The sequence below is a fragment of the Podarcis bocagei genome (genome assembly GCF_964188305.1).
Source record: "Podarcis bocagei genome assembly, chromosome: 8".
Lineage (NCBI taxonomy): Eukaryota > Metazoa > Chordata > Lepidosauria > Squamata > Lacertidae > Podarcis > Podarcis bocagei.
In genome coordinates this window covers 70,925,781-70,951,116 of record NC_138133.1, presented here as the reverse complement: position 1 = coordinate 70,951,116, position 25,336 = coordinate 70,925,781, and the positions used below count along the sequence as shown (strand labels likewise).

The 25,336-nt window shown below is 39.9% G+C and overlaps 1 protein-coding gene across 10 annotated transcripts in view; it reads right to left on the bottom strand.

The window, feature by feature from the left end:
• ZFPM2 (zinc finger protein, FOG family member 2) overlaps nucleotides 1-25,336 on the bottom strand; it is a 455,323-nt gene that overhangs the window by 254,269 nt on the left and 175,718 nt on the right. For 6 of the 10 annotated variants that reach the window (XM_081204396.1, XM_081204398.1, XM_081204393.1 and 3 more), the window contains 2 exons: nucleotides 21,204-21,362; nucleotides 8,814-8,915 (listed from right to left, as the gene is read on the bottom strand). In XM_081204396.1, coding sequence (XP_081060522.1) covers nucleotides 8,814-8,844 — 31 coding nt within the window. In that variant the 5' untranslated portion in view covers nucleotides 8,845-8,915; nucleotides 21,204-21,362. The remainder of the gene's footprint in view (nucleotides 1-8,813; nucleotides 8,916-21,203; nucleotides 21,363-25,336) is intronic. The other 4 variants (XM_081204395.1, XM_081204401.1, XM_081204394.1 and 1 more) reach the window with 1 other exon arrangement.

Sequence of the window (25,336 nt, the reverse complement as noted above, 5' to 3'; positions counted from 1 at the left end):
CACTTAGGGGGATCTGACCAGGGAATCTGTGGTGCTCATTCTGTTCATCTAACACAGTAATCTGACCTCAACCCATGCTATTCTCCTCAACACTCTTGTGGCAGAAAGAGAGAATAGCAGGGAAGTACATTTGGGTGTGAAAAGAGATGCTCTGATTCTACATACACACTGTCAGAGGTCAGAAGTACAAAACTGGTTTTTCTGGGACATGCAGCATCATAGCTATTTCTTTCAACATGTAGAGAAATCTCCTAAGATGTACCACAGCTTTTCTTTATTTTCTTTTTTTGTTGTTGTTCTTCTTAGTTTGGCATTCGGGTCCTAAACTGGAAGTAGTCATACCTCATGTTACAGACGCTTCAGGTTACGTGTTTTCAGGTTATGGACCACGGGAAACCCGGAAGTACCGGAACAGGTTACTTCCAGGTTTCGCTGCTCATGCCTGTGCAGAAGTGCTAAATCTCGCTTTGCGCATGCGCAGAAGAGCCGAATTTTGGGTGCTTCAGGATGCGAACGCTATGGGTTGTGGACGTGCCTCCATCACGGATTACGTCCGCAACCCGAGGTTCCACTGTATAGAGAACCAGCAAATTACAGACCACCAAAATGCAAGTGCTCTTAAAAACCCCAACCTATTTTCATAGTACAGTTTTTCCTTCAGTAGTGGATGTTTTCTCATAACCCAGCATCCTGCTTTGCACACTACAGACCCTGCAGTGGTCCCAGGCAGTGACTTGCAGACAGGGAGCTACAGGCAGGGCACCATCTCAGGACACCGTTGATAGTATTGGGGGGTGGGGCTTGCAGTGGAATGACATGTGCTGGATGTACACTCATTCTTCAAATATATGGACATAACACCATTGGCAAACCTGTCATGGGTTGAAAGACTTCTGCAGAGCCCCTGCCTCCCACTCCTCAATAGCAAAATGGCTCATTCCAGCATTCATTCCTGGGTTCCCAAGTCAAGGTATTAACGTTTTAGGCCAATAGTCAATAATATACCCAATGGCTAATAATTGATAACCATGATACAGTATTTGTAAGTCAGCTTTGATCCAAAGAACCCCACAACTAGATGAGCACAACCAACACAGTTTGGGAGTTGTGCTTCTCCAACACCAGTCCCCATGTGGTAAACCAGTGTAATCCTATACATTGGGTTGTATCCAAGGTAAGTGCTCCTCAGAGTATACCCACTGAAAACAATGGACATGACTAATTTCAGTGGGTTGTATCCAATTTTGTTCTACTAATAAGTAAGCCCCACTCAGTTCAATGGGACATGCTTCCAGGTAACTGTGTATAGAATTGTGGCTTGGGAGGAATTTCAAAAACACTGATCCTATATGATGGGAGGCTGGCTTTCAGAGAAAAACAATCCATTGAATATTCAGCTCATGGAACCCAGCTCATGTTTCAGGGAAGAAAACTATGGCAAAATATTTTGTTAATGCAGAGTGAAGGACAGAACAAGTTTTGTCTTTGTAAGAACCAATGGTGGTTCACTGTAGGGAGCCTTGTGAGATAAGGCACCCCTAAAACTTCAAAACATTTCAGTCAACTGCAGAAGGGGGCATTAGATTGCCTGCTATCTTCTTGGGATACTTCATTTAGATGATGGGAGCTGGAATTACATGTTTGTGATTCAATGAGGTTCCCCTACCCTGCCCCTCTCCTCCAGTTTATCCACCAACAGGGGTGTCAGGCTTTCTTCTTTTAATCCAGCATCCACTTCACTATAGAAGGTGTTATTTTGACTGCCTCTTGTTTCATAAAGGACTCTGAAGTCGTAGTAATTTTGGCACTTTGTTATAATTTTTCTATGACACCCCCCCCAACACACACACACACACTTCCTCACATACTACACCAACACCCAGGCTCATTTTCATATGGATACAAAGCATCAGGATAAAATGATGGTTCATTATAGTGGTACAGAGCTCTTATCTTCATCCAGCAAGAGTCATTTCCTTCCCAAGATTGAAATGCAAATGTGAAAATTAATGATAACTGCATTATCTGATAGCTGAGATAATACCGATTCACCGGCAGAGTAACACACAGCCATCCTATGATTTCCTCTGCTTCTTCACAATATTCTTCTTACTGTCAGACTATATCTATGGTTAACTGTGTTTCATGGATTTTTGTTAATTTACATCAAATAGCATTTTCCAAGATCCCATATCTACCACATTTCCCCAATCAAAAGGGAAACAAAATCAGGACTGTAATCTCAAAGTCCTTCTCAGGATTGATTTTGTAAAAAGGAGATCCTGCATTTTCAGTGTCTGTTTCCTAACTAGCCATCCTAATGTACACCAAACACTCTACCTGTTTTTTCCCCTCCCTGAATTCATTTATAGCACCAAATAAAATAGTAATTTATAAAGGGTGAGAGGGTGTTGTAGAAAACCTATTAAAATAAACATTTAAAACCCAATCCCCACCCCAAATCATGTACATAGTGTACACAGAAGGATATCACCAGCACACATTTCACTAAAATGGCACACTTCATAATCCTCACATGACAAAACCAGCTATTATTTGTCAGCTTACATCAGAATATTAATATGGTCTACTCATGTTTCGTTCAATTCTTCACTAGGCTGGGCATTTCTTATGAATAAATGATTCCCAGAAAATCATATTTCTTCTGCATAGAACCTCAATCTTTAATTCAAGAAAAATGATTCAGATTGCATGTAATTCAAATCAGCAGGAAAGTTCATTCCAATCCACATTTACTCAGAAGTAAGCCCCACTGATTTCAGTGGGATTTATTTCCAAGAAGGCACAAGATGGCAGTCTTAGTGGCTTCTTTTATTTTTTGACAGATTTAAGGATATCTGGGGACAGATCCTTTCCAGAGTCAATTTCCTGTGGTCTTCTATATAGGAGCCCTCCAGCACGTCTGTTCACTCCAGCTCTCTGTTAGTTTTCTTCTCACTTCCCTTTATGGCTTGTAGACAGTAGATGTTGATGAAGCAAGGTTCCTGATCATGTTCATTTGTTATACTGCCAAGTGAGACAATGCTGTCACGGGTGCACTCAACCTGAAACTGCGGAAACTGTTTGGCCTTTGGGCACTTTCTCGGTTAATACTGCCACTTTCTCTTCTGGAATTTGGCTACTCTAACTTCCCTGGTGCAACAGAGCTTCTGAAGTCTCACAGACAGTAATATATGAAATGCCATGCTGAGGGTTTGCTCAATGGCTTCGTGCATAGGTAGTAGCCAAAAATATTTAATTTCTAGCTTTACTCAAACAATTTCCCTATTCATAGATCATATAATTTACCCACTTGCCTTGAAAAGATTCAAAATTTCTATACATTCCAACATCATTTTCATTTGGAGACAATGATAACCAAAGGTTAAAATTTATACACAAGTTAATGTACAGTTAATGTAACATAGAAAGTAAAATTTTTCAAGTGTATTTTATTTATGGTGGCAGGAGGAGTAACCTAAAACAACAATGTTTCATTGCTAAGGAGATCTTTTTGGTTTAAAATGTTTTCCATGAAATATATTATAATATATTTTAGTGCCAAATCTTGTTTTTACATGATGCTGCAGTGCTTTGTGTGAAATATAGGCATATTTTTGTATATCATTAACAACATTATAAATAACATCATCATAATCAGATATACTGTATCTTCATTTTTGTTTGCACTATATTTTCCACCTGCTGGTTTCAGAAAATTACTGCTGGAGTTCTGCTCCTCTTCATACACAGAACACAGTAATTTGCAAAGTCAAGCAAGGATGAAAATGTGATTGAAATATAAGAGGCCTTTTTAATGAAAATGTTGTTGTTGCATTATAAATTATTTCTACAAAGAGTTCGGGCTTCCTTCACCCTTTTGAAGAGAATATTCTCCATTTTTAGACATGGCTATTCTGAGGAAATTATTGTTTAAATATGGTCACCATTATACACCTATCAGTTATGCTAATAATTACAGAATGAATTTTGACATCTTTACATAAGGCAAAACTCAACTGCATTCAAGGGAAGAGACGCCTCAGTATCATTTGAAAAACAAATCTAATCCTTTACGCTTTTTTGTTCCACAAAGCAAGTTTTGCATTATTTACAGCTAATGGCCGTCTGGGTCATTCTTATTCATGTCGCTGAAACTGCCACCTTTTTCCAGCTCTGTCATGTTGCATTTGCACTGTTTATACTGTTTGTTAGAGAAAATATTAGCTTAGATTTCTGCCTAAACACGAAGCTCTTACACTTTATTGATTGCAGTCCACAGGTTTCTCTCTTAACTCTGAAGTCAATGACCAGGGTGTGTTAAATGATTTATATCAAATGAAAACTGATAAGAAAAGTCCTTGAAAACATCATTGGCTGCCATATCCATTTGTTAAACTCAACGTGCTTCTAAATGTAAGCTCAGAGTTTGAAACTAGATAATAGCGCTTTAGTTTCCAGCCAAAAAAATAATTTAAGGAAGTACTGCTACTGTCTTTAAAAGAACAATAAACAGGCTCTACAGGTTGGTGCTGCTTCTCATTAGAGTTTTGAAAGTTACAGGTACACTCCAAGGAAGATCTAGGAAATGATTGTACAGAAATTTGTGCTGAGCCAAAAGTTTGTTTAATGTGTGATCCTATACATGTCTACTTAGAAGTAAGCCCCACTGGCTTCAATGGTACTTACTTCCAGGTATGTGTGTATACAGTTGAACCTCAGTGTGACAGAATGTGCTTATCATATCATGAAGTGACAATGCTTTCTCTTTTTAAAAAACAAAGTTGAAAATGCTATTTTTTTGTTGTTGTTCTTACATAAAAAACCTGACAGTACCTAACTATCTAAGGCTTTTCACCAAAGCCAGACTAAATGTCTTCCCCTCTGCAGTGCTGGATGGTAGGTTGAGAGGAGTTCCCTACCAGGACAGACTTTGCTCATGTGCTCAAGACATCGATTCCATAAATCATATTTTGTTGCATTGTGCGAAGTATGAGCAGGCCAGGGCTGAACTGATACTACCCTTGCTGGTGCCTTTCCCAGGAAAATCAGAGGCTCACTATGTCAGGTTCCTACTGGAAGACCGGACAAAAGCTAGAACGTTGGCAGTGGCAAAGTTTTTATCGGTGGTTGCAAGAACAAATGAGCCCTATATTCTAAACAAAATGCTTGATTAACCTGGAGGTAGGCTGTATGAACTGTGTATTGATTTGTAATGTTTTGTTGGGTCTCTGGACCGTAATAAAGATTGATGATGATTTTTTGTTGTTGCTTATGCATCTCCACCCCACCCAGAAAACTCCTGAAATGACTTTAGGTCATGACATTTATGCCAGAATGCCTCTGAAGCAATGCTACATCACCACATAGTGTCATTCCAAGAACATTTTCAAGAAAACAATTGGCAGTCACCAGATAACATTTTTTTATGCCACTGTTCTAAGTGGCTGCTAACACCACAGTCCTATGCATACTTACACAGTAGGAAGCCCCATTGAGTTTAATTGTACTTACTCTCATGTAAGTATGCTCAGGATTGCAGGCGAGGGGGAAGGAAAATACACCTGAAATCTCTTTTTAAAAAATCCAGCTCCCTCCCTAAGAAATGCTAACAAAACATTCCACATACTGCTTGCTAGTCTAAAGTATATCCTTTAGACTAAATGGTGATGCACGTAGAAGCAAAGACACATACAGACAGAATCTGTGGTATGATAGTTTTGATAACCTTGATCAATTGATTTGAGAGGTACTTAGTGCTTATTTAGGCTCCCCATAGCCAAGTCACATAGTTCATTGGGTGAACTATGTGGCTGCCAGTGACCAAGGACAGAATGGGTGGTCAGATATGTTTCAATCTGCCTTCAGATAAGAGTTCAGTACTGTCACTGCTTTGGTCATCCTGGTGGATGATCTATGTAGACAAGGGCAAAGACAGAGTGACTACATTGGTTTTTCCTGATGTCTCAACAACAATATATACCATCAACCACTGTATCCTTCTGGACAAATATGGAAATTTTGATGCTAGAGGCACCGCTTGGAGTAGGGATGTCTTAAGAAATCAATAGGGTTGCTCATCCCTACACAACTGCTGCGACCAGAATTAAGATGGGCAGCATAGGCCACCTCAAGTGGACTACTCATGGTGATTCTGCACCCTGGTTTCCCTTGTTATTTGGCCCTCACTCACACAGAGTCAATGCACACCCCTAGCAGATATAGCATGCTAACTCAAGCTTAAATCCCTGCTCAGTTTACTGATTACTGTATCCTCAAGCACTCGGCTAATCACTGAGATATTCTATCATGCACAAATTACACAGCTCTTAAAGGAGCTACATAGGCTGCCAATGAGCTACCAGTCCAGGTTTATGAGATTGGTTTACCTGACTTAGGTTCCCAGATTTTTGCTGCATTTCATTTTCATAATTTTTATGTCTGATGGCTATACCTTTAAATTTTGTTGTACACCACCTTAAAACCTAATGAGAAAGCTAGTTTAATATTCTGGCTGATTAATATTCTACAGTCTTTTAAATGTGTGAAAAGGGAGTGCTTTGCTGTTTCGTTTTAATTATTTACTTATTTTTATCCTGCATTTTATTCTGTGAGCTGCCCTGAGATCTTATGATGAAGGGCGTTATATAAATATAATAATACAGTGGTACCTCGCAAGACGAATGCCTCGCAAGACAGAAAACCTGCAAGACGAAAGGGTTTTCTGTTTTGGAGGCGCTTCGCAAGACGAATTTCCCTATGGGCTTGCTTCGCAAGAAGAAAGCCCATAGGGAAATCTCCGGGGACCTCTTTTAAATGCTGGTGGTGGGGAGCAAAGCCTTTCCCCCCCTCCGGCCTTCAGAAGAGGTCCAGGAAGGCCGGCGGGGGCCGAAAGGCTTTGCTCCCCACCGCCAGCATTTTAAAAGCAGTCCGGGATAGCAGGGAAGCGCTTCCCGCTATCGCGGACGGCTTTTGAAGGCAGGTGGGGGGGAGCAAAGACTTTCGCCCCCCGCCCGCCTTCAGAAGAGGTCCAGGACCTCTTCTGAAGGCGGGCGGGGGGCGAAAGTCTTTGCTCCCCCCTGCCTGCCTTCCCGGGAGAGCGGAGAAAGGCAGCGCGTTTCTGCGCTGTCCCGGACGGCTTTTGAAGGCAGGCGGGGGGGCAAAGACTTTCGCCCCCCCCCGCCTTCAGAAGAGGTCCAGGACCTCTTCTGAAGGCGGGCGGGGGGCGAAAGTCTTTGCTCCCCCCTGCCTGCCTTCCCGGGAGAGCGGAGAAAGGCAGCACGTTTCTCCGCTGTCCCGGACGGCTTTGGAAGGCAGGCGGGGGGGCAAAGACTTTCGCCCCCCGCCCGCCTTCAGAAGAGGTCCAGGACCTCTTCTGAAGGTGGGCAGGGGGCAAAAGTCTTTGTCCCCCCTGCCTGCCTTCCCAGGGGCTTTTACATCGCCCCGGACAGCGGAGAAGTCCTCCGCTGTCCCGGGGTTTTTTAAAATGCTGGGGGTGGGAAGAAAAGCCCTTGTCCCCCCCCCCAGCCTTCAGAAGAGGTCGGGGGACAGACTGTCCCCGGACCTGGTCTGAAGGCGGTTTCCATAGGAACGCATTAATTGATTTTCAATGCATTCCTATGGGAAACTGTGCATCGCAAGACGAAAAACTCGCAAGAAGAAAAAACTTGCGGAATGAATTAATTTCGTCTTGCGAGGCACCACTGTAATAAATAAAATAAAAATGTTTAAATAAATAAATGTATTTTTCAGGCTGCCGGATAAGCTAAGGGTGGTAAACAACTTTGCATGTTCAGAAATGCCATACCAATAATTATAAAAATGGCTCCGGGGGTTGTGTGTTTATACTCAAGAGTCATGTTTCACACATGACTTTTTCCAAAGTAGAATGTGTATGTTGGGTGCAAACCAGACACCATTTCAGCTCATACCAAGAACTAACTTAGTTGGTCTTTAAGGTGCTACTGGAAGGATTTTTTTTATTTTGACCATTTCAGTATAACACTTCTTCTAACATTTGGAAGAATTACTACACATGAGGCAGTATCCAACTAACAGGTCCCATCAGCGCAAGGTTACCACTTATGCAACTTGAATCTCCATCCCTTTCACCTGGGGAGTTGGGGGAACCCTTGGACCAGAATTAGGGAACATGCAGGGGGAGGAGAGGGGGAGAAGTCCCATTGCACAAGTAAAAATCCTTGCGCTGATGGGATGTTTACTTAATGCTACATTGGACAGATCATTGCCTTTGGTATTGACCCCAAAATCTCTACTTGGCAAAAATAAATTAATAAAATGCTAAGGAAAGGGAATCTTTTGCTATATGTTTTCAATTACGCAAAACTTTTGTTTTCCACTTTTCATGGAGACAAAAGTACAGTGGTGCCTCGCAAGACGGAATTAATCCGTTCCGCGAGTCTCTTCGTCTTGCGGTTTTTTCGTCTTGCAAAGCACAGCTATTAACGGCTTAGCAGCTCAGGGGCTTTAAGAAAAAGGAAACAAACTCGCAAGAACTCGCAAGACGTTTCGTCTTGCGAAGCAAGCCCATAGGGAAATTCGTCTTGCGGAACGACTCAAAAAACGGAAAACTCTTTCGTCTTGCGCGTTTTTCGTCTTGCGAGGCATTTGTCTTGCGAGGTACCACTGTAGAAACCCTTTATCTTGCTACTCACCTATAAAAAAATCGAAGATAAGTCTTTGCAAAAATAAAGCAATATGCAACATTCGCTATGTTCAATTGTCAAGGTGGAGGGAGCATTGAGTCTTGCAGTGCTGGCTGTTCATTTATCTATATAGCAATATATTCCTACCTGGCCCATCCCAGTCTTCTGTTTCAAGCATAAGTGGTCCAGGTTTCTCCAACCGTGCATCCCCATCAGAATCTGCTGCTTCTTGGCTGCCCTCTTCATCACCTATCAATTTGCAAAGGAAATGCACAGAATTAACATCCTCTGCTTCCTACTTCTCCCTCTTTCTCCATCTTAAAGCACAAACACGAGACAATGAAATTAATCATTTTAACTGCATATTACTTACTCTCTCTCTCTCTCTCTCTCACACACACACACACTGTCTCTCTACTGGACAATAAAATGAACAATCTTATTTTTAAAAATAACAATATTCTGGCACGTTTGCATCTAAGGAGTTATTAAAATGTCAATAAATCCTACAAAACTTTATAAGAATCAAATTCTTGAAGCTTGTTCACAGCTTCAAAAGTCTATATCAGCCTTCCCCAACATAGGAACATTTAATTTGGGGGGATTTGTGGGGTAAGACCAATGATGGGCCTGTATGATGCAGATGTGGATTGGGGGAAGATTTGGAGGTGGGGGATTGTGTGTTTTCTGAGGAAAAAAGGACAGCACAGATTTTCACCAAGAAAACAGAAATCCATGAGATTCTTTAAAAATTCCTACTTCATAGTTGGGAACTACATCTAGCTCAGAAGGCAATCCTTAGGAGATAGGTTTGAACCTTAGCACATTTTAGAAAATAAATGCTGAGTAAACTTTGTGGCCTATTAGCTGGGATTGTGACTTACCAACAGCATAACAGAATATAGCATTGTTTGCACATTGGCAGTAATTTCCCCCCTACATATAATTGGAAGTGTCACATTTGGGGGGGGGGATCAGGATGCTACTTTGCTATCCCAAAGACACAAAGTTGGAAGTCCTAACAAAATCACATGCATTTAGGCATTCTTCACACTACAGTAATCCATGCACATCCCCTCAATATAAGTCTCTCATAAAAAATTCTTATGCAATAGTAACTATTGAGCTTTCTTGACTGAGTATCACAGCAGCTGTTCGCCCCCCTATAATGTATTTTGCAATCGGCTAAATCTACAAAGTATTTTTTTTAACAATGAACAGTTCAGAACTGACAGGTCTAGTTTCTTGTTCACAACTGCTTATCACAGTACAGATATCATATATGTTTTCCAGGTGCTTTCTATAGTTAGGATACCTTCACAGAAGCCGCTCATGAAAGATAAGGTCATAAAAGAGATGAAAAATGTGTGAGCTTCATACACTCATGGTTTTATCATCAGACAAGATAGCTTTCGGTAAAGGACTTCTAGTTACAAACAGAAAGCTGCCTACAAGAAGAGAGGGAAATGTGAAAAGTTTGGAATGGAGTTCAAGTTTACTCTTCCAGGAAGCATAAATGTAAAACTAAATTACCAGTATCACCAAACAGAAAATTACAGTGGAAACTCTGTTTCAAAGTGACACTGCAGAGCATCATAAATAAATACATCAAATTTTGGAGCGCCATGAAAGAACTCTCCTTTTGTTGCTGCCATGTACATGCCCATACTATGTGCACACACTGCAGGGAACCACAACGGGCCTTAATAATATAAGAACCAAAAGAGTCCTGCTGGATCAGTCCAAAGGTCCATCTCATCTAGCATTCTGTTTCTAACAAAAAACAGTCAGGTGCGTTTGGGAAGCCCACAAAAGGAGCAGGGCATGAAGGCAACAGCTTTCTCCTTTTGCTTATTTCCAGCAGCTGGTCTTCAGAGGTCTACACTGCCTCTGAACAACGATCCTTGGCAGTCTGAACATGGTAAAGAGGAAAAAAATGAAAGACAACAATAACTTTCCCAAAGTAAAGGAAATATCATGCAAGCACCTAGTACCTGCTAAATTTACTGCCCTAAGTCAGTAAAAATACAAATACTTTGTGCTGATTTAAAAAAAAATTATCAGTGAAGGCTCAAGTTATAGCCTCCAACCTAATTTTAAATAGTACAACCAATACAAACTGAAGCCAGTTTTCATTTGGCTGGATTCATGCTAAATTTGTCACAGTTTTCAGCCTGATTTCAATAGGTGCAAATCACTTAATCCACCTCATCTGACCATCAGCAATGGTGTAACATTATCTCAGCAAAAAAGACAATGTACTATATATTCCAGCTGATTTCAGTGAGAATTAAAAAACAGCTCCTTCTATTCCGACCTATTCAGCCATAGTAAAGCATAAGATAGAGGCTACCTCTGCAGTGAGATATGGCACATCAACATCAGTATGTAAATTTCAAAGAGCTCATATCTTATATTGTAAGAATGGAACTATATAACACTGGCTTTGTGTCTGGAGAACTCAAGTTTGGAGGTGTTCAAACACACAACTTCAGTCCCAAATGCAAAAGGTGTGCTCTTTAGACAGACAGTCAAGTGAAGCAGGAGTACAAGAAAAGGACATTATCAGAACCCCCGCAAGTATTTCAGATCATGACTTCAGAGTCAAATTAATTTTGCAGTGAATCATGACACACCAAAAGCAGATACATTCTTGGGAGCATAGTATTTTTCACTTTAATGGGTTATTGTTTGCAATCTGCCCAAAGTTCTGGCAATGGACTTTAGGAATGAATGAATTTAATATTTTTTCTAGTCTGACACATTTGCATTTATTTGCCCATAAAACTGTCCTGTATCCATGTGAATTTGCTATTTTTTAAAGTTTCTCATGAATGCATATTTAAATATATACTTGCAAGCATATTTTCTTTAAAAAAATATGTGTTTTAAACAAATGTTGATAGAATTTTTGAACAGGACATTCAGGAGATAGGAATGTCAGTGGAAATCTAACCACACTGTCATTTAGGAGAATCAGATTCTGTCAGTTCACACTGGAATTCACAAATATCAAATTTCTCAGGCATGCCTAAGTAATTTACAGTTCTGATAACATAAACAACGTTGCCACAACCTTCTCCATGTACAAGTCTATCAAATGGGTTTGGAAATACAGAACTGCGGGAAGTGCCCTCACAACACAGTGTTGGAATCAAATTGGGGAAAAATGGGGGAAAGGGGAGGTTTCTCTAAGTCCCTCTATCAGAAATTGAAACTTGAAAACACAATTGGAAAACTGTAGCTGCCTCATCATTTCCTCAAATGATCCACCACCTGGTGGGGAAAAGTACATTGAGATTTAAGCAGATTTAAGTCAGAGATTATGACATGTAAATAATTCCTATCTCACTCTTGGAGGTTAAAAAATTTCAGGGATGCTCCTATGTTAGGTTTTTAGGAAGCATTACATCCACTGATTTAAGAGCTATGGGATTCACTATGATTTAAGAAGGAAAGTCCTCAAAGAAAAACATCCAGTTAGCCAACAATATATCCATGGGCGTAATTATTGTAGTATTGAGCTGCATTTCAGTAAAACAGGGGTTCTGTTATTTTTTAATTTAATTGATTATTTTTTTTAAAAAAAACTTTTTTATGTCAGTTCTTTTCTTAGCCATACCCAGCTTTATCTGACAGAAATGGGACAAAAGGAGTAAGGGACGACGACTGTAGAATTGCAGGTTCTCTGCTGCACTCATTTAGCACCATTTATACCCCATATTTTCCTGCTCTTTTCTCCTGACTGCCGCCTATCACTTAGTAATTGGTGCTTATTACTTACAAAGTGACATTTTTTAAAGTGCTGGTGACAAGCAGTATGTTGCTTTTATACTTGAAGCACATAGCTTTATAGCTGCCAAATACACACAGAGAGAGGGGGGGGGCGGAGGAACAAGAACAGTCACATTCCATGGGATAGACAGCAGCCAGTATTATGCTGCCCAATGGGATTATGTGAAAACCGTACGTCAGAACTTGAGAAGAGTGTATCCAAACATGAAATCATCTTTCATATTGATCCTGAAGTATTTTACAGTTTCCTGAATGTACCCAGTTTCACTTTTGGGGATTTCCACCACAACCCTAAGATTGGATCTTGCTTATTAAATAAAAGTCCACTGAATCAAAAAGCTCTGCATGTGCCTAGTTGCACAAGGAACAGAATCGTGTACACAAGTAGATTAGCCCTTCTGAAAGCTGAAGAGGGAAGCCATTTTTAGGGTTGAACTACTGTGTACATTTGGGAATTAGGAGCTGCAGCTGGAAAAACCTCAAAAGAAAGCTGCAGTTTCTCTTGGTTCTCTCACCTGTATGCTTACGTAGCTTCTTCGAATCATATTATTTGGTATATTTACCACTACTCAGTACTCCTTCAACAGCTACACTGCCCCAGTAATTAATTTTTATTGGATTAGGTGCTGTTTTGAAAGTGTAACTCACCCTGAGGGGATAAGGTGAGGAATAAATCAAAATAAATTAACTGCTATTAATAAATATGTCTGGTCAAAAGTTGCTTACATTTTTATTCTAACTTGTGTGGTAATGCTGTCATAAAGAGCATTTATCCAACATCACAGATTTGATGCAACAATATTTTCCCTGATAAAGTCAGTTCTGTATTAACACTACGATGAACAAATTCTTTGGGTCAGGGCTGTCCGTTATTATTAAAAAATATTCTAGGATTCCCCACCAGCAAGCCATTGAGAACAAAAGCATAAGGAAGAATACTTGACTCTTGGATGAAATTGGAAACAGACTACCTGGTACAAAAGTGGCTGCTAGATGAGAGCAAATCAGTCAGTTACTCTGTTCCTGTTGTGTTAGTTTATAGTCCTTATCCAATTAATAGATCACCTCAAATGTATTTCTCTGCTTTTCCTTTGGAACACACCAACAAGGCCGAGAAGGGGGTCTTGTCAACTGGGCAACCCTGGACCGCCATACACACTGTCCAGGCTTGTGCCCCAGAGAGTTCAGTTTGGTGCTACTAATGAAGCAAAACAAACATGGGAGGCAGCAGTTATGAGTTACCAGTCTCTGCAGCCACAGCAGGCACTGTGATTCTCCAGCAGTTTTGACTTCACCCCTGCAGGCACACTCCAGCGACTCTCAAGACAGACAGATGCCAACAACCTCCAATTCAGCATTTCTGATGTCTTAAAAGGGGGGATCATTACCACACACTGTAAAAGGTCTTATTGCATCTAGCTCTATAGTTCGAGTCCATTGAACTCTCATGAAGACCCAGAAGGGCAACTGGAAAAGAATCTAGATCTTGTAACACTCAGCACTTGATTAGGGAACTACAACCAGAATCACCCTCTATCTGACATAGAGAAGTAATTCCAATCTGAGTTCAAATGTGGAGATCAACCAAGTCCGTTCTACACTAGACTCTGTATGTTTGTAATTCTATTTAATTCACTTACATTTGCTTCTGGCCAAGGAAAACCAGAAGCAAATTCTGATGAATTCCAAAAGCTGATTTAAAACAGACTGCATTTTCTGGCTACTATCCAGATAAATTGTTTGAATGTCTATAGCAGCTCCCAGTTTTGAAGAGGCAAGCTACTTTTTTAAACTAAACAGAGGCTTGCCTCTTTGGGCATATGAGCAGTAGAGAAAACTGCAAAGAAAACCATGTTTTCCAGCTGCACATGCAGTATGTTTACTTATGTACACATTTTTTTGGATCAAATAAACTTTCATGGTATAGACAAAATGTATCAAGTAATAGATTTTGCAATACAAATCCTCAGTGTTAATATATGCACAAACCATCGGGAATTTGATGCTGATGATTCTTTGAAAATCTTTTAAAAGTACTGTTTATTACATACATTAGCCTTTTCCTCCTTTTTCCCTTCCATTGGGGAACACATGTCATCATGTATTATACACTATCTCTGCTTACCAAAAAGAATTAGTGTGCCCTTCATTTCCTTGAAAAACATACATAAAGGCTCCAGGAAGAATTAAAAATAAATAATAAAATTAAGGAAGTGCAAGCTCGAAGAAACATGAAGTATTGTCAGAAAAAGATAATGTCAATCCTGGGGGAGTTGTGGGGCCTTGTGCCAAGCAAAGCTGGGGGCTGTTCAATCACCTCTATCAGTGCTCTATCAGTGTCTACACTCCAGCCAAATCCAGAGAAAACAAGGAGTCAAAGATGCAGGTCAATAAGCTTATAGACGATTTGCAGAAACAGCTCCTCCAGCAAGGTAAAAAACAAAGTCATATTGGCTTTTCGGTTTTGGGTGGGTTTTTTTTATTATTCCTTCACTTTGAACTCTTTGGTCTAAGCACACCCTGGAAATGTCACTGTTATATGCAAGAAATTTAAAGAGCTGATCTTCTTAATCCCGTTAAGAAAAAAGAACAAAGTTGTCTGTAAAGACCTCCCTATTGAACTCAAGAGTGATTACTGTATGGTATAGCTGCCTTATGCTGATCCTGCTCCCAATTGCTCAAGCATTAGAAGAGCAGAAAATATGTCATTAAAGACATTGCTCGGGAGAGGGAAAATCACTATTGATTGAAAATATTTCATTAAAAAGAATAACTAGACCTTCCTGTTTATTTTAAAGCACACACATACATAGAAAGAAAAACAAGCAAATATATTAAGTATCAAAGCTAGACACAAAAGCTGCAGAAAATATTTACACATGCTCACATAAAATCATTCAACAGAAGGAAGGAGGGATACCAGGAAATCATTTTCTAGGCTGCCAAGGATTTGGTGAGTGTTAGAGACAGTGCCAGCGACAGCTCCACACAGACACAGCATGAAGGAGAAAAAGGATGCAGAAAACAATAAAATGTAATACTGGAGTCTTTTAGCAGCACTTATAACATCAGGAGCAGTGCAATGGTTCACGGGCTCCTTCTTCAGCTCCTTACAACTTGCACACAAACTCCTTCACACTTCATGCAAGTTATTTGTTATATAAATGGTTGCCCACACTGACTTCTATTAACTATAACCCCGAGTTTCCTCTTAAGCTTCTGAAATCAGGGTTTAAAACTAGTTAGAAAACTCTGGTTAAGAAGACAGAATCCAGTCAATGTTAACTATGGTTAATGTTTGTGTCAATGCATCACTTAATGAAGGCCAACTAGGAAAGAATAGAAGGCACGGCAGCCAAGAAATGTATACTCTTGTGTGTGGTTCCCTGTGTCTTAACCGTTTTTACATGTGTACCAACTCCTACCCTTAGCTTTTGTTGACTCTTTTGTAAAGGCTCATTGCTGATACTCAAGCCATACTGAAATAAGGGGAAAATCACAAGATTTAATTAATCCTGCACGTGTCTGCTCAGAAGTAAGCACCCTTAGGATCAATGGAAGTTATTCGTAGGACAGTGTGTAAAGGACTGCAGCTTTAATAACCTACTTACAAAGTATGATTTGTAAAACAAAGACTGATTACATAGGTTGAGCTTCTTAAACAGCATCCTAACTATTAACGGGTAATTTCAGCTTCTCTTTTAGTATATACTTTTATGTGCCAGTAGCAGATATATATCCCCCCCCCCTTGCCATGCTAGGTCTCATCCACCTAACATAAACTGCAAACTCTAAAACCAGAGGTTAACTGTGTCTTATACAAAAAAAATACGTGGCTCATGATCAAAATATCAAGACAAACACAAATAATAAAATCAACTGAAATTAATCAGACTCAGCAAAAATGCAGCTCATATTAAATTATGCCACCAGTATTCACAGCTAGAGAAAATAGAAACAATTTAACTTACCTTACCTCCCCTCCTAACCTTTCAGAAATATAGTCACAGGTGCAGTTCCTCAGGAAGGGAAAGCTAAGTTTCACCACCCAATTCCAAATATTCTTTAAAATGCCCCCCATTCCCCCCTACCTGCACATCTGGTGGGGGGCATTTCAGTCCAGCCTTCATCAAACTGAATGAATACATATTTAACCAATGAAGAAAAGAGGATCAAGCTTACTGTCAGGCTGTATTTGCCAGTATTTATACCACAGTGGCTGTTGTGGCACATCAAAATCCTTTCTGTGGCTGAATGAAATCCCCAAGACCTGCACATTCATAGACTATGGTAGCTCACCAGGCTAAGTCTCAGCCTCAAAGCTTCAGCTTCTTAGTTGGAAGTTTCCCCTGGAGTCTTTGACACAAAGTTATAAAATAATGCTAGTGCTATTTTGTGTTGTGTGTTATTTGGTTGATTCTTCTTTGATATGCAGTGGAGCCTGGGGCAAGGAGGTGCACTGAAAATCTAATACGGAGTTTGTGGGGGAAATGACCCAATGCACTTTAAGTGAATTTCCAAGGTCCCTTTAATAAAATTTTCAGTCCTTTCCAGAGCATTAAAAGAAAAAGAAGGGGGCGGGGGGCAGGACAATCCAGGAATGACTCTATAATACTCTCCATCCAGATAGGTTCTCTCAATACTTCAAAGTAGGCATTTTCTGTCACACCGCCCTCAGTTGGAAAGAGATTACTGGGTTTATGTACACTTTCATTCTTAGAAATATCCTTTCCAATTTCATTTGTAGCTGTGGCAGTGAAGGACAGTTTTACAGCTTCTTTTATGAATATTGCTATACATCATCTCCCACAAGGAGTGTGAAGATGTCAAAGACCATGTAGCCGTGTGTGTGTTTATGTGTGAAGATGAAACAGATGTCTTCAGTAAACCCAAGTTTTGGAAACAGATGACCAACCAAAACTCTAAACAAAAGCTTTACTGTTTGCTTCAGTGATGTACAAATCTGAAGTTCATATTTTGGGGTTTCTAATTGTTCAGAACAGCCAGAAGTCAGGAACATGACTTAAAAACTCATTTGTGCATGTGTGAAGCAATGATAGGTTCCTCTTTCATTTTCACCATTGTACCTTCCACAACCAGCAGGGCAAACCATTATAAGATTCCGCAATCCATTCACATTAGCTGTGGAAACTATAAGGGGAAGCTTCATTTGGGCATACAATGAACAATAAATAGTTTCTTTAGATTGCAGCCTAAATGAATATGCATTAGGTAATAAACTGCCTAATCTATATGATATTGAGCTAACGGAAGTGCAGCCTCTGCCAATGAATGGCTTAGGTGATGCCAAACAGAGAATGCTCAGCTACTGAGTAAATGACAGAGTTTGTAGACCAGCTTCTGTGAGGGAAAAGAAAGTTGTAAATTTGGCTAAGGACTGAGAAGATGTCTAGAATATAGGGAAACTAAGAGACAGAAGCTGAGAGGCAAGGAGGCTGAAGGACAGGTGTGGAGTATGTAATGCACTGAGATAGAAAAACCTGAAGGAAAAAGAGCTAGGAAATAACACTTAAAGAAATGTGTGGGGTGGGAGGGAGGACAGATAATTTGGGCACAAGGAGGCTTTGAGACACTTTACAGAACTCAGTATCAGGAATGACCTGTATGTTATTGGGGGAATGAATATGGAAGTGCTGGGGAGAGATAGGATGGCTAAGAGGCATGGGAAAACAGACTGAAGAACAGACATCTCAGAAACCAATGGGTGGTGGTGGGAGACATGGACTCAAGGATAAAGCAGATTTGGAGTAAAACAAGAAAGAGGGCACAGAGGTAATTTAAGATGTGCACTAAAGGTAAAGAAAAAAGCAGGTATAAGAAGCTTGGAGGGCTGGAAATCATGGGCCAAGAAGCCAATCAGATGTGGCTTCTACTATAACTGTAATATTATGAAATATCAACCTTCTGAGAGCAAAGAGAGCCAAAAACACTGTGTGCAGAGTCAGAATTTTACATATCGATCTAGCTGCAGATTCTAGTTAAACTGTTATTAGCAGATGCAAATGAAACAGCTATTTTTCTGCAAGATCTTTACAAGTTTCGGTAATCCTTTCCACCAGTGTATTTTCACTTTTTATTTATGTATTTGTTTATTTCACAAAATGTATATACCGTTTGATTCTAATAAAACCTCTAAGTGGTTTAGAAGAAGGCTGCATTAGTATAACATTACCATTTTCTGATAACTGCCGCCAAGACTTTAAACAGTAGGCATAAAATAACATATGATACAGTGACTGGACAGTAACAAATATACCATTTTATATGGGCCAGACAATTCAACGAACTTAAAGTTTCTTTGCTCTTCGCTGCCTCAAGAAGCAATGGTCCAGCTTCAGCTTTTTAAACTGATATCTGTACAAGTCTTATGCCCATGCAGATCACCTGCCCACCCCTCCCTTCTTGGCATGCTGTGAGTGAAGGCTCCCTTGGGTTACCTCTTTCATCTTATGTCACCATAGTTTACTTTTATGTCCACACTGAAAAACTATGGTTCTGAACAAACCAGGGTTTGAAACTTGTTTTACATCCCCAAGAATCCCCAAGAATGCATAGGCACAGGGCTTGTGTTTGTCTATGTTACATCTGAATAATAATAATAATAATAATAATAATAATAATAATAATAATAATAATTTATTATTTATACCCCACCCATCTGGCTGAGTTTCCCCAGCCACTCTGGGCAGCTCCCAATCAGTGTTAAAAACAGGTCAGCACCAACACTTTGAATCGTGCTCGGAAACGTACTGGGAGCCAATGCAGATCTCTCAGAACCGGTGTTATGTGGTCCCGGCAGCCACTCCCAGTCACCAGTCTAACTGCCGCATTCTGGATTAATTGCAGTTTCCGGGTCACCTTCAAAGGTAGCCCCACATAGAGCGCGTTGCAGTAGTCCAAGCGTGAGATAACTAGAGCATGCACCACTCTGGCGAGACAGTTCACGGGCAGGTAGGGTCTTAGCCTGCGTACCAGGTGGAGGCGGTAGACAGCTGCCCTGGACACAGAGTTAACCTGCGCCTCCATGGACAGCTATGAGTCCAAAATGACTCCAAGGCTGCACACCTGGTCCTTCAGGGGCACAGTTACCCCATTCAAGACCAGGGAATCCCCACACCAACCCGCTCCCTGTCCCCCCAAAACAGTACTTCTGTCTTGTCAGGATTCAACCTCAATCTGTTAGCTGCCATCCATTCTCCAACTGCCTCCAGGCACTCACACAGGACCTTCACCGCCTTCACTGGTTCTGATTTAAAGGAGAGGTAGAGCTGAACTAGAACTAGAACTAGACCATTATTTCCTGGTTGAAATGTAAGCAGCTGGGACAAAGTAGAGTCAAATTATCATTAGAGGGGTAAGGCAATCCAATCATTATTATCTAGCTAATCAGCAGGACAAGTAAGAGAAAGTTCCAAAAGAGGGTCAGAACAGACTGACACAGCTCAAGTCCAGCATTAAAGTTAAAACCAATATAATTCATTTCATGTCATGCTTTAAGAAACCAAACACATTTTTATCAACTCAGTTTTAGGGAGGGAAAGAGTTGACTATTGTGGACCCAAGCACAATAAACCATTGATATAGCAGAAGGAACTGAAGGGCAAAACCAACCACTCAATCAGGAGAATTTTTTATTTATTAAAGTTGTTTTAATTTATTTTTGTTATTCACCTTGAACTTGTCTGAATAGGATAAAAAATGTTTCAAAGAAAGAAATAAGCCAGATTCCTTTTGTGCTCCATGTCTGGAAAGTGAAGCTATGAAGCTGTTCAAGCTTCTTTTACTGTCCTCTTTCTGAATCTTTTTCAAGACAGCTCCTCTTCAACTACGGTTAAAGATGACTGGCTTTGAAAGTATCCATAGTTAATGTTAGCCACACTTTATCAATCGAAATGTAACAAACCATGGTTGAGCAGAAGAGAAAGATTCCAAACATCTCCTGCTGCACAAGATGAAGAGACAGGAGTGTGAGAGCTCAAGGCTTGTTGCAGCTCATTTATGTTCATTTGCATCCTGCTAAATAGGTTTAGCATGGTATGCAAATTGGCCCAACCTGTCTTTTGCTCATGGTTTATCTTCGAAAAGTTACTATGCATCATGGAGCCCATGCCATCAACTTAAAGGAATGTTTTATAATGTTGTAAACAACAATTCATAGGAATCAAAGCCACAGGAACACAGCTAAAAAAGCATTGGACAAAATTATTTTGAAAATGCTCTGAGAAGATACTATTTTTAAAATATAATTTATTTTTGTTATTCACCTTGAACATGTTGCTACTAGTACCAAGATTTGTGACTTGATATGTAACATGTATTGCAATTTTTTGTTTCTTAAGTCAGAATATAGCATGGTTACATCCACACCATACACTTAAAGCGCTTATACCACTTTATTTAATTAATTCAAATGACATTTTGACTGCCAGAACCAGAATGAAATGCCTTTGAACCTAAACCAAATATGAACACATACCAGTTTTAATGTGTGCTGTAAAAGAATCCTAAGTTCAGAATCAAACAAGGCAAAATGGTACAGCAGGATAAAATGCTAAAAACTCTGCATTGAGACTGTGCGTAAAAACAGTCTTTGTTAGTTTGAAGTAGCATTTGCTTAACAAACTGTTCAGCAAGAACTGGGTACATCTGTGTAAAATATTTGCAAAGGAGTAGATTCAATACAAATGATTGCTGACCCAAGGATTGCTTAATACTGATTACCTTTATTACAAAAGTATTCCACTTCTTCACAGCTCAGATTCCCAGGCTCAAATTCTGCAGAAAAGCTCCCCTCCAGAGGAAAGTCTTCTTTGGAGATAATGTCATTTCCCTCCGATAGACACTCTTCTTCTTCATCCTCAACAGCATCCTCAAGGGGGCCTTTAAAGAAACCAACAACATTGTACCAACATAATGTACAAGTAGTCACATAATAAAAGTGTAAAGTTGGACATCTGTACCTAAGGTTTCATAGAAGTAGATGATGACAGAAGTAGATGGTCTTCCATAGGTGGCTCTTCTTATTTAGCTTGGTCTTTAAAGTGTTCCTTACAGTGCACGCCTACTCAGCAGCAAGTCCAATTGACTTCAATGGGTCTCACTCCCAAGTACCTTTATAGGCATGCAACTTAAACCAACCTTATTTTTTCTAAGCTATATCAAATACAAACAACTGAAGTAAAATACAGTGGACGCTCAGGTTGCAAATGTGATCTGTGCGGGATGCAAGTTTGCAACCCACAGCATTCGCAACCCGCGCCTGCACATCTGTGCACGTGCGGATTGCGATTTGGTGCTTCTGCGCATGCGCAAAGAGCAATTTAGTGCTTCTGCGCATGCGCGACTGCCAAAACCTGGAACCAACCCGTTCCGGTACTTCCAGGTTTCGGCAGTCCGCAACCCAAAAAACGCAACCTGAAGCGGACACAACATGAAGTGTGATTGTATGAATGGCAGTCCTTCTTTTCTGTGGTGGCTCCTCGTTTTTGGTATGCTAGCCTGGCACCTTCATTATATATATTTAGGGGCCAGGAGAGAACATTTCTCTTATCTCAGGCCTATGGCTAAATAATCTATGGCCTTTTAAACTGTGGGAGGGTATTGGGTTTTTTGCTATTGTTTTAAGTATTTTTGTGTTATGCCTGTGCTCCTTAGATGAAGGGTGTTATATAAATTAAACAAACAAACAAACAAACAATAGCAGGACCCTCACTGCCTTTCAGTGAAATAGGATTGCCCTCTAATCAGGGAATTCCATAGCTGTGGTGTCACCACTGAAAATATCCTGGGGGACCATTTTTCATGCTATGCCGACTAATGGAACCATGTCTCCCCCAGACTGCAGATTTTGTTTCAGAAGGTACTGATGAAGGTTCTTTTTTAACTACTCCGATCCTGAGTTATTAGTGATTTGTGCAGTAGTACTGATATCTTGTACTCACATCATACCTTAAGGCCAGAATCCAACACTTTGGGTATTTTGGACCCAAAGGCCAGTACATATACTTGGGTATGAACAATATTAATGGCGGGATGGGGGGGCAGGGATAAGTATACACCATCTGCTTTCATGTCAAAAATATACTTGTGAATTATCCTGTTTTATAGTACTATAAAGGTAAAGGGACCCCTGACCATTAGGTCCAGTCGTGACCGACTCTGGGGTTGCGGCGCTCATCTCGCTTTATTGGCCGAGGGAGCCGGCGTTTGTCCGCAAACAACTTCCGGGTCATGTGGCCAGCATGACTAAGCCGCTTCTGGTGAACCAGAGCAGAGCATGGAAACGCCGTTTACCTTCCCGCAGGAGCGGTACCTATTGATCTACTTGCACTTTGACATGCTTTCGAACTGCTAGGTTGGCAGGAGCAGGGACCGAAAAACGGGAGCTCACCCCGTCACAGGGATTCGATCCGCCGACCTTCTGATCGGCAAGTCCTAGGCTCTGTGGTTTAACCCACAGCGCCACCTGTGTCCCTTGTTTTATAGTACTATACTACCTCTGTATTTAATAACCAGCTAAGTATTGCTAGTATCAATGGTCTTATTTTATATTTGATAAGTAGATAGGGTACTTGAAATGAGAATCTCGGAATACTTTTGAAGACAGAGCTAAAGGTAAATAATTTTGTCAATCATGACTTTAGTTTCTAAAAACAATGATAATCAGAGCCTTCAACTTATACACACAAAAACATTTCAGGAAAGCAGACAGGCAAGACTTGAAAGAAGAAATACAACACATTCCTCAAAAGGAGGTGGAGAATGATATAATGATATAATGGAATACCCCTCTTGTATCTGAACCAACGGAATCTATTCTATTTGAAGGCTCCTTTTTCATTGTTATTTGCTACTACATAACAAGCATATATCTGTATATTTTAATAAAATTAACTACCAACCTGCTCACCCACATGGCAGTATGGATAATACACATTTACCCATAACTGGTCTACCCCATCACTGTATTACGTCAATGCCAAGGCATGGAAACAAAAAAACACTGAAACTGAGCTTGCACATTATTATTTTATATTCTAGAAAGGAATATGGTATATTTTAATGAAACTAAATTTACTATATAGTGACAAGTTGTAACCTTATATAGTGCACTTAGAGTGACATTTGCCCTCTACTTTGGGGATTCCTGTCAGTTATTCTGAGATCCCATTATTAGAATCACAAGCATTCCTAGAAATGTACACCTCTGGAAGAGCTCTTTGAAGCATACAGGATGAGGTCAAAAAAGTGTATTTCATCTCAGTCTCCAGAGGCAAACTGATAAATCAAATTCCAAGTCCTATCAACTTTCAGGTCTACCCAAATGCCAAGTGACTAGAACAATATCTTATGCTCTATCTAAGCTTATATATATACACCCATTCTGAAGTGAATGCTGGAAGCTGAATCCTCTTCTCTCTCTGAACAAAGTAGTCACAAAGTAAGTCCTAAAAAGAAGGGATTCCAATGATTATGATTATGATTATTTTGTAATGCTGACACACATCTCAAGCCCATGTTATTCAGAACAGACCTTTCCAGTGTTGAGGCTCAGCACGGGCTCGTTTTTACCAATTGACCATGAACCTAACATAACTGCAGTTTTGGCATTTGGTAGTATCTGGGACCTAACCAGGGTTCTTGCTGTCCACTATTTGAATTTAAAGAGCTAATAGAGGTTTGGTCAGGGAAACCCTGTGATACTCCCAATCACAAGCAGGATGGAACTCCAACTTTTAAACAGGTTCAAGGTTAAAACTATTTCTTTGCTACTTATTATGAAAAAACTGTAAATCATTTTCTCAAGTCCTTTCTGAGTTTGCCTGACAGCAGTTAACAAGGATGGGGAGGATACAGAGGTGTTCCTGGACACAGCAAATCCACACAAACCTGATGTAATTGAGCTTAACAGCAAGGCAAAAGCTATTTTTTTCTGGCCAAGGAAAATGGGAGCTATTTAAAATGAACAAGTTCTTCCTGCAGCCACTCACTTTTAACATAAGTTGCATCAGGGGATCTGTAGGAAAGAAACATTTTTATTAATTTTTTCCTTATCTGAGAGAAGAATGTTGATTTTTTTCATTTACGTTCCTTGCCTGCAGGTACCAGACCAGAGAATCATATAGTAGAATTTTTTTTCCTTTTGATTAATTTCATTCCATGTGTTATGTTATTTTTATATATAATTGATTTCAGGTTTTGCTCATAGCTGTACATCTTTTTTATATCTCTACCTTCGTTCAATCAAGAAAGTTGAAGGAAATTACCTGAATTTTGTTAAGTTTATTAAAAAAAGAGCTCTGTGAATATTTAAATTGAGTTTTGAAATGCTAATACAAGAAAGATATTAGAGAATTTTAATGGTGGGTTCCATTTGACCCACAGACTATTGAAGAAAGGGTCAATTTTTATTCAAATTATTTCTTTACAGTAAAAAATAATATATGAACCCTTTGATTTTATAAAAGTGGATTAACATTCATCCTTGCTCAATCTTTTGGCACTTTGGTACATGACAGAATTAACTGGGGTTGTGTATAAAGTTTTCAAAAGCCTTTAGATGTTTGAGTAGTTTAGAACTTTACTTTCAATAATATCTCTTCCACTTGTCTCTTTTGAATAATACTAAAAGATCTCAAATAAACTTCTATCTGCTGCTGTTTTTCCCCCTAGAGCCTATGCCAGATGAAGCTAGGTTCACTCACAGAAAGCTATTGTAATGAAAAGAAACAGTATGTAAGAATTGTTCTGAAATACAGGTGTCAGGATGTGTTCTTCATTGGGGCACTTAGAAATCTCTTATTCTATTTATGATTTGTAAAAATATTCATATTGGTGTACAAAAACAGACTTTG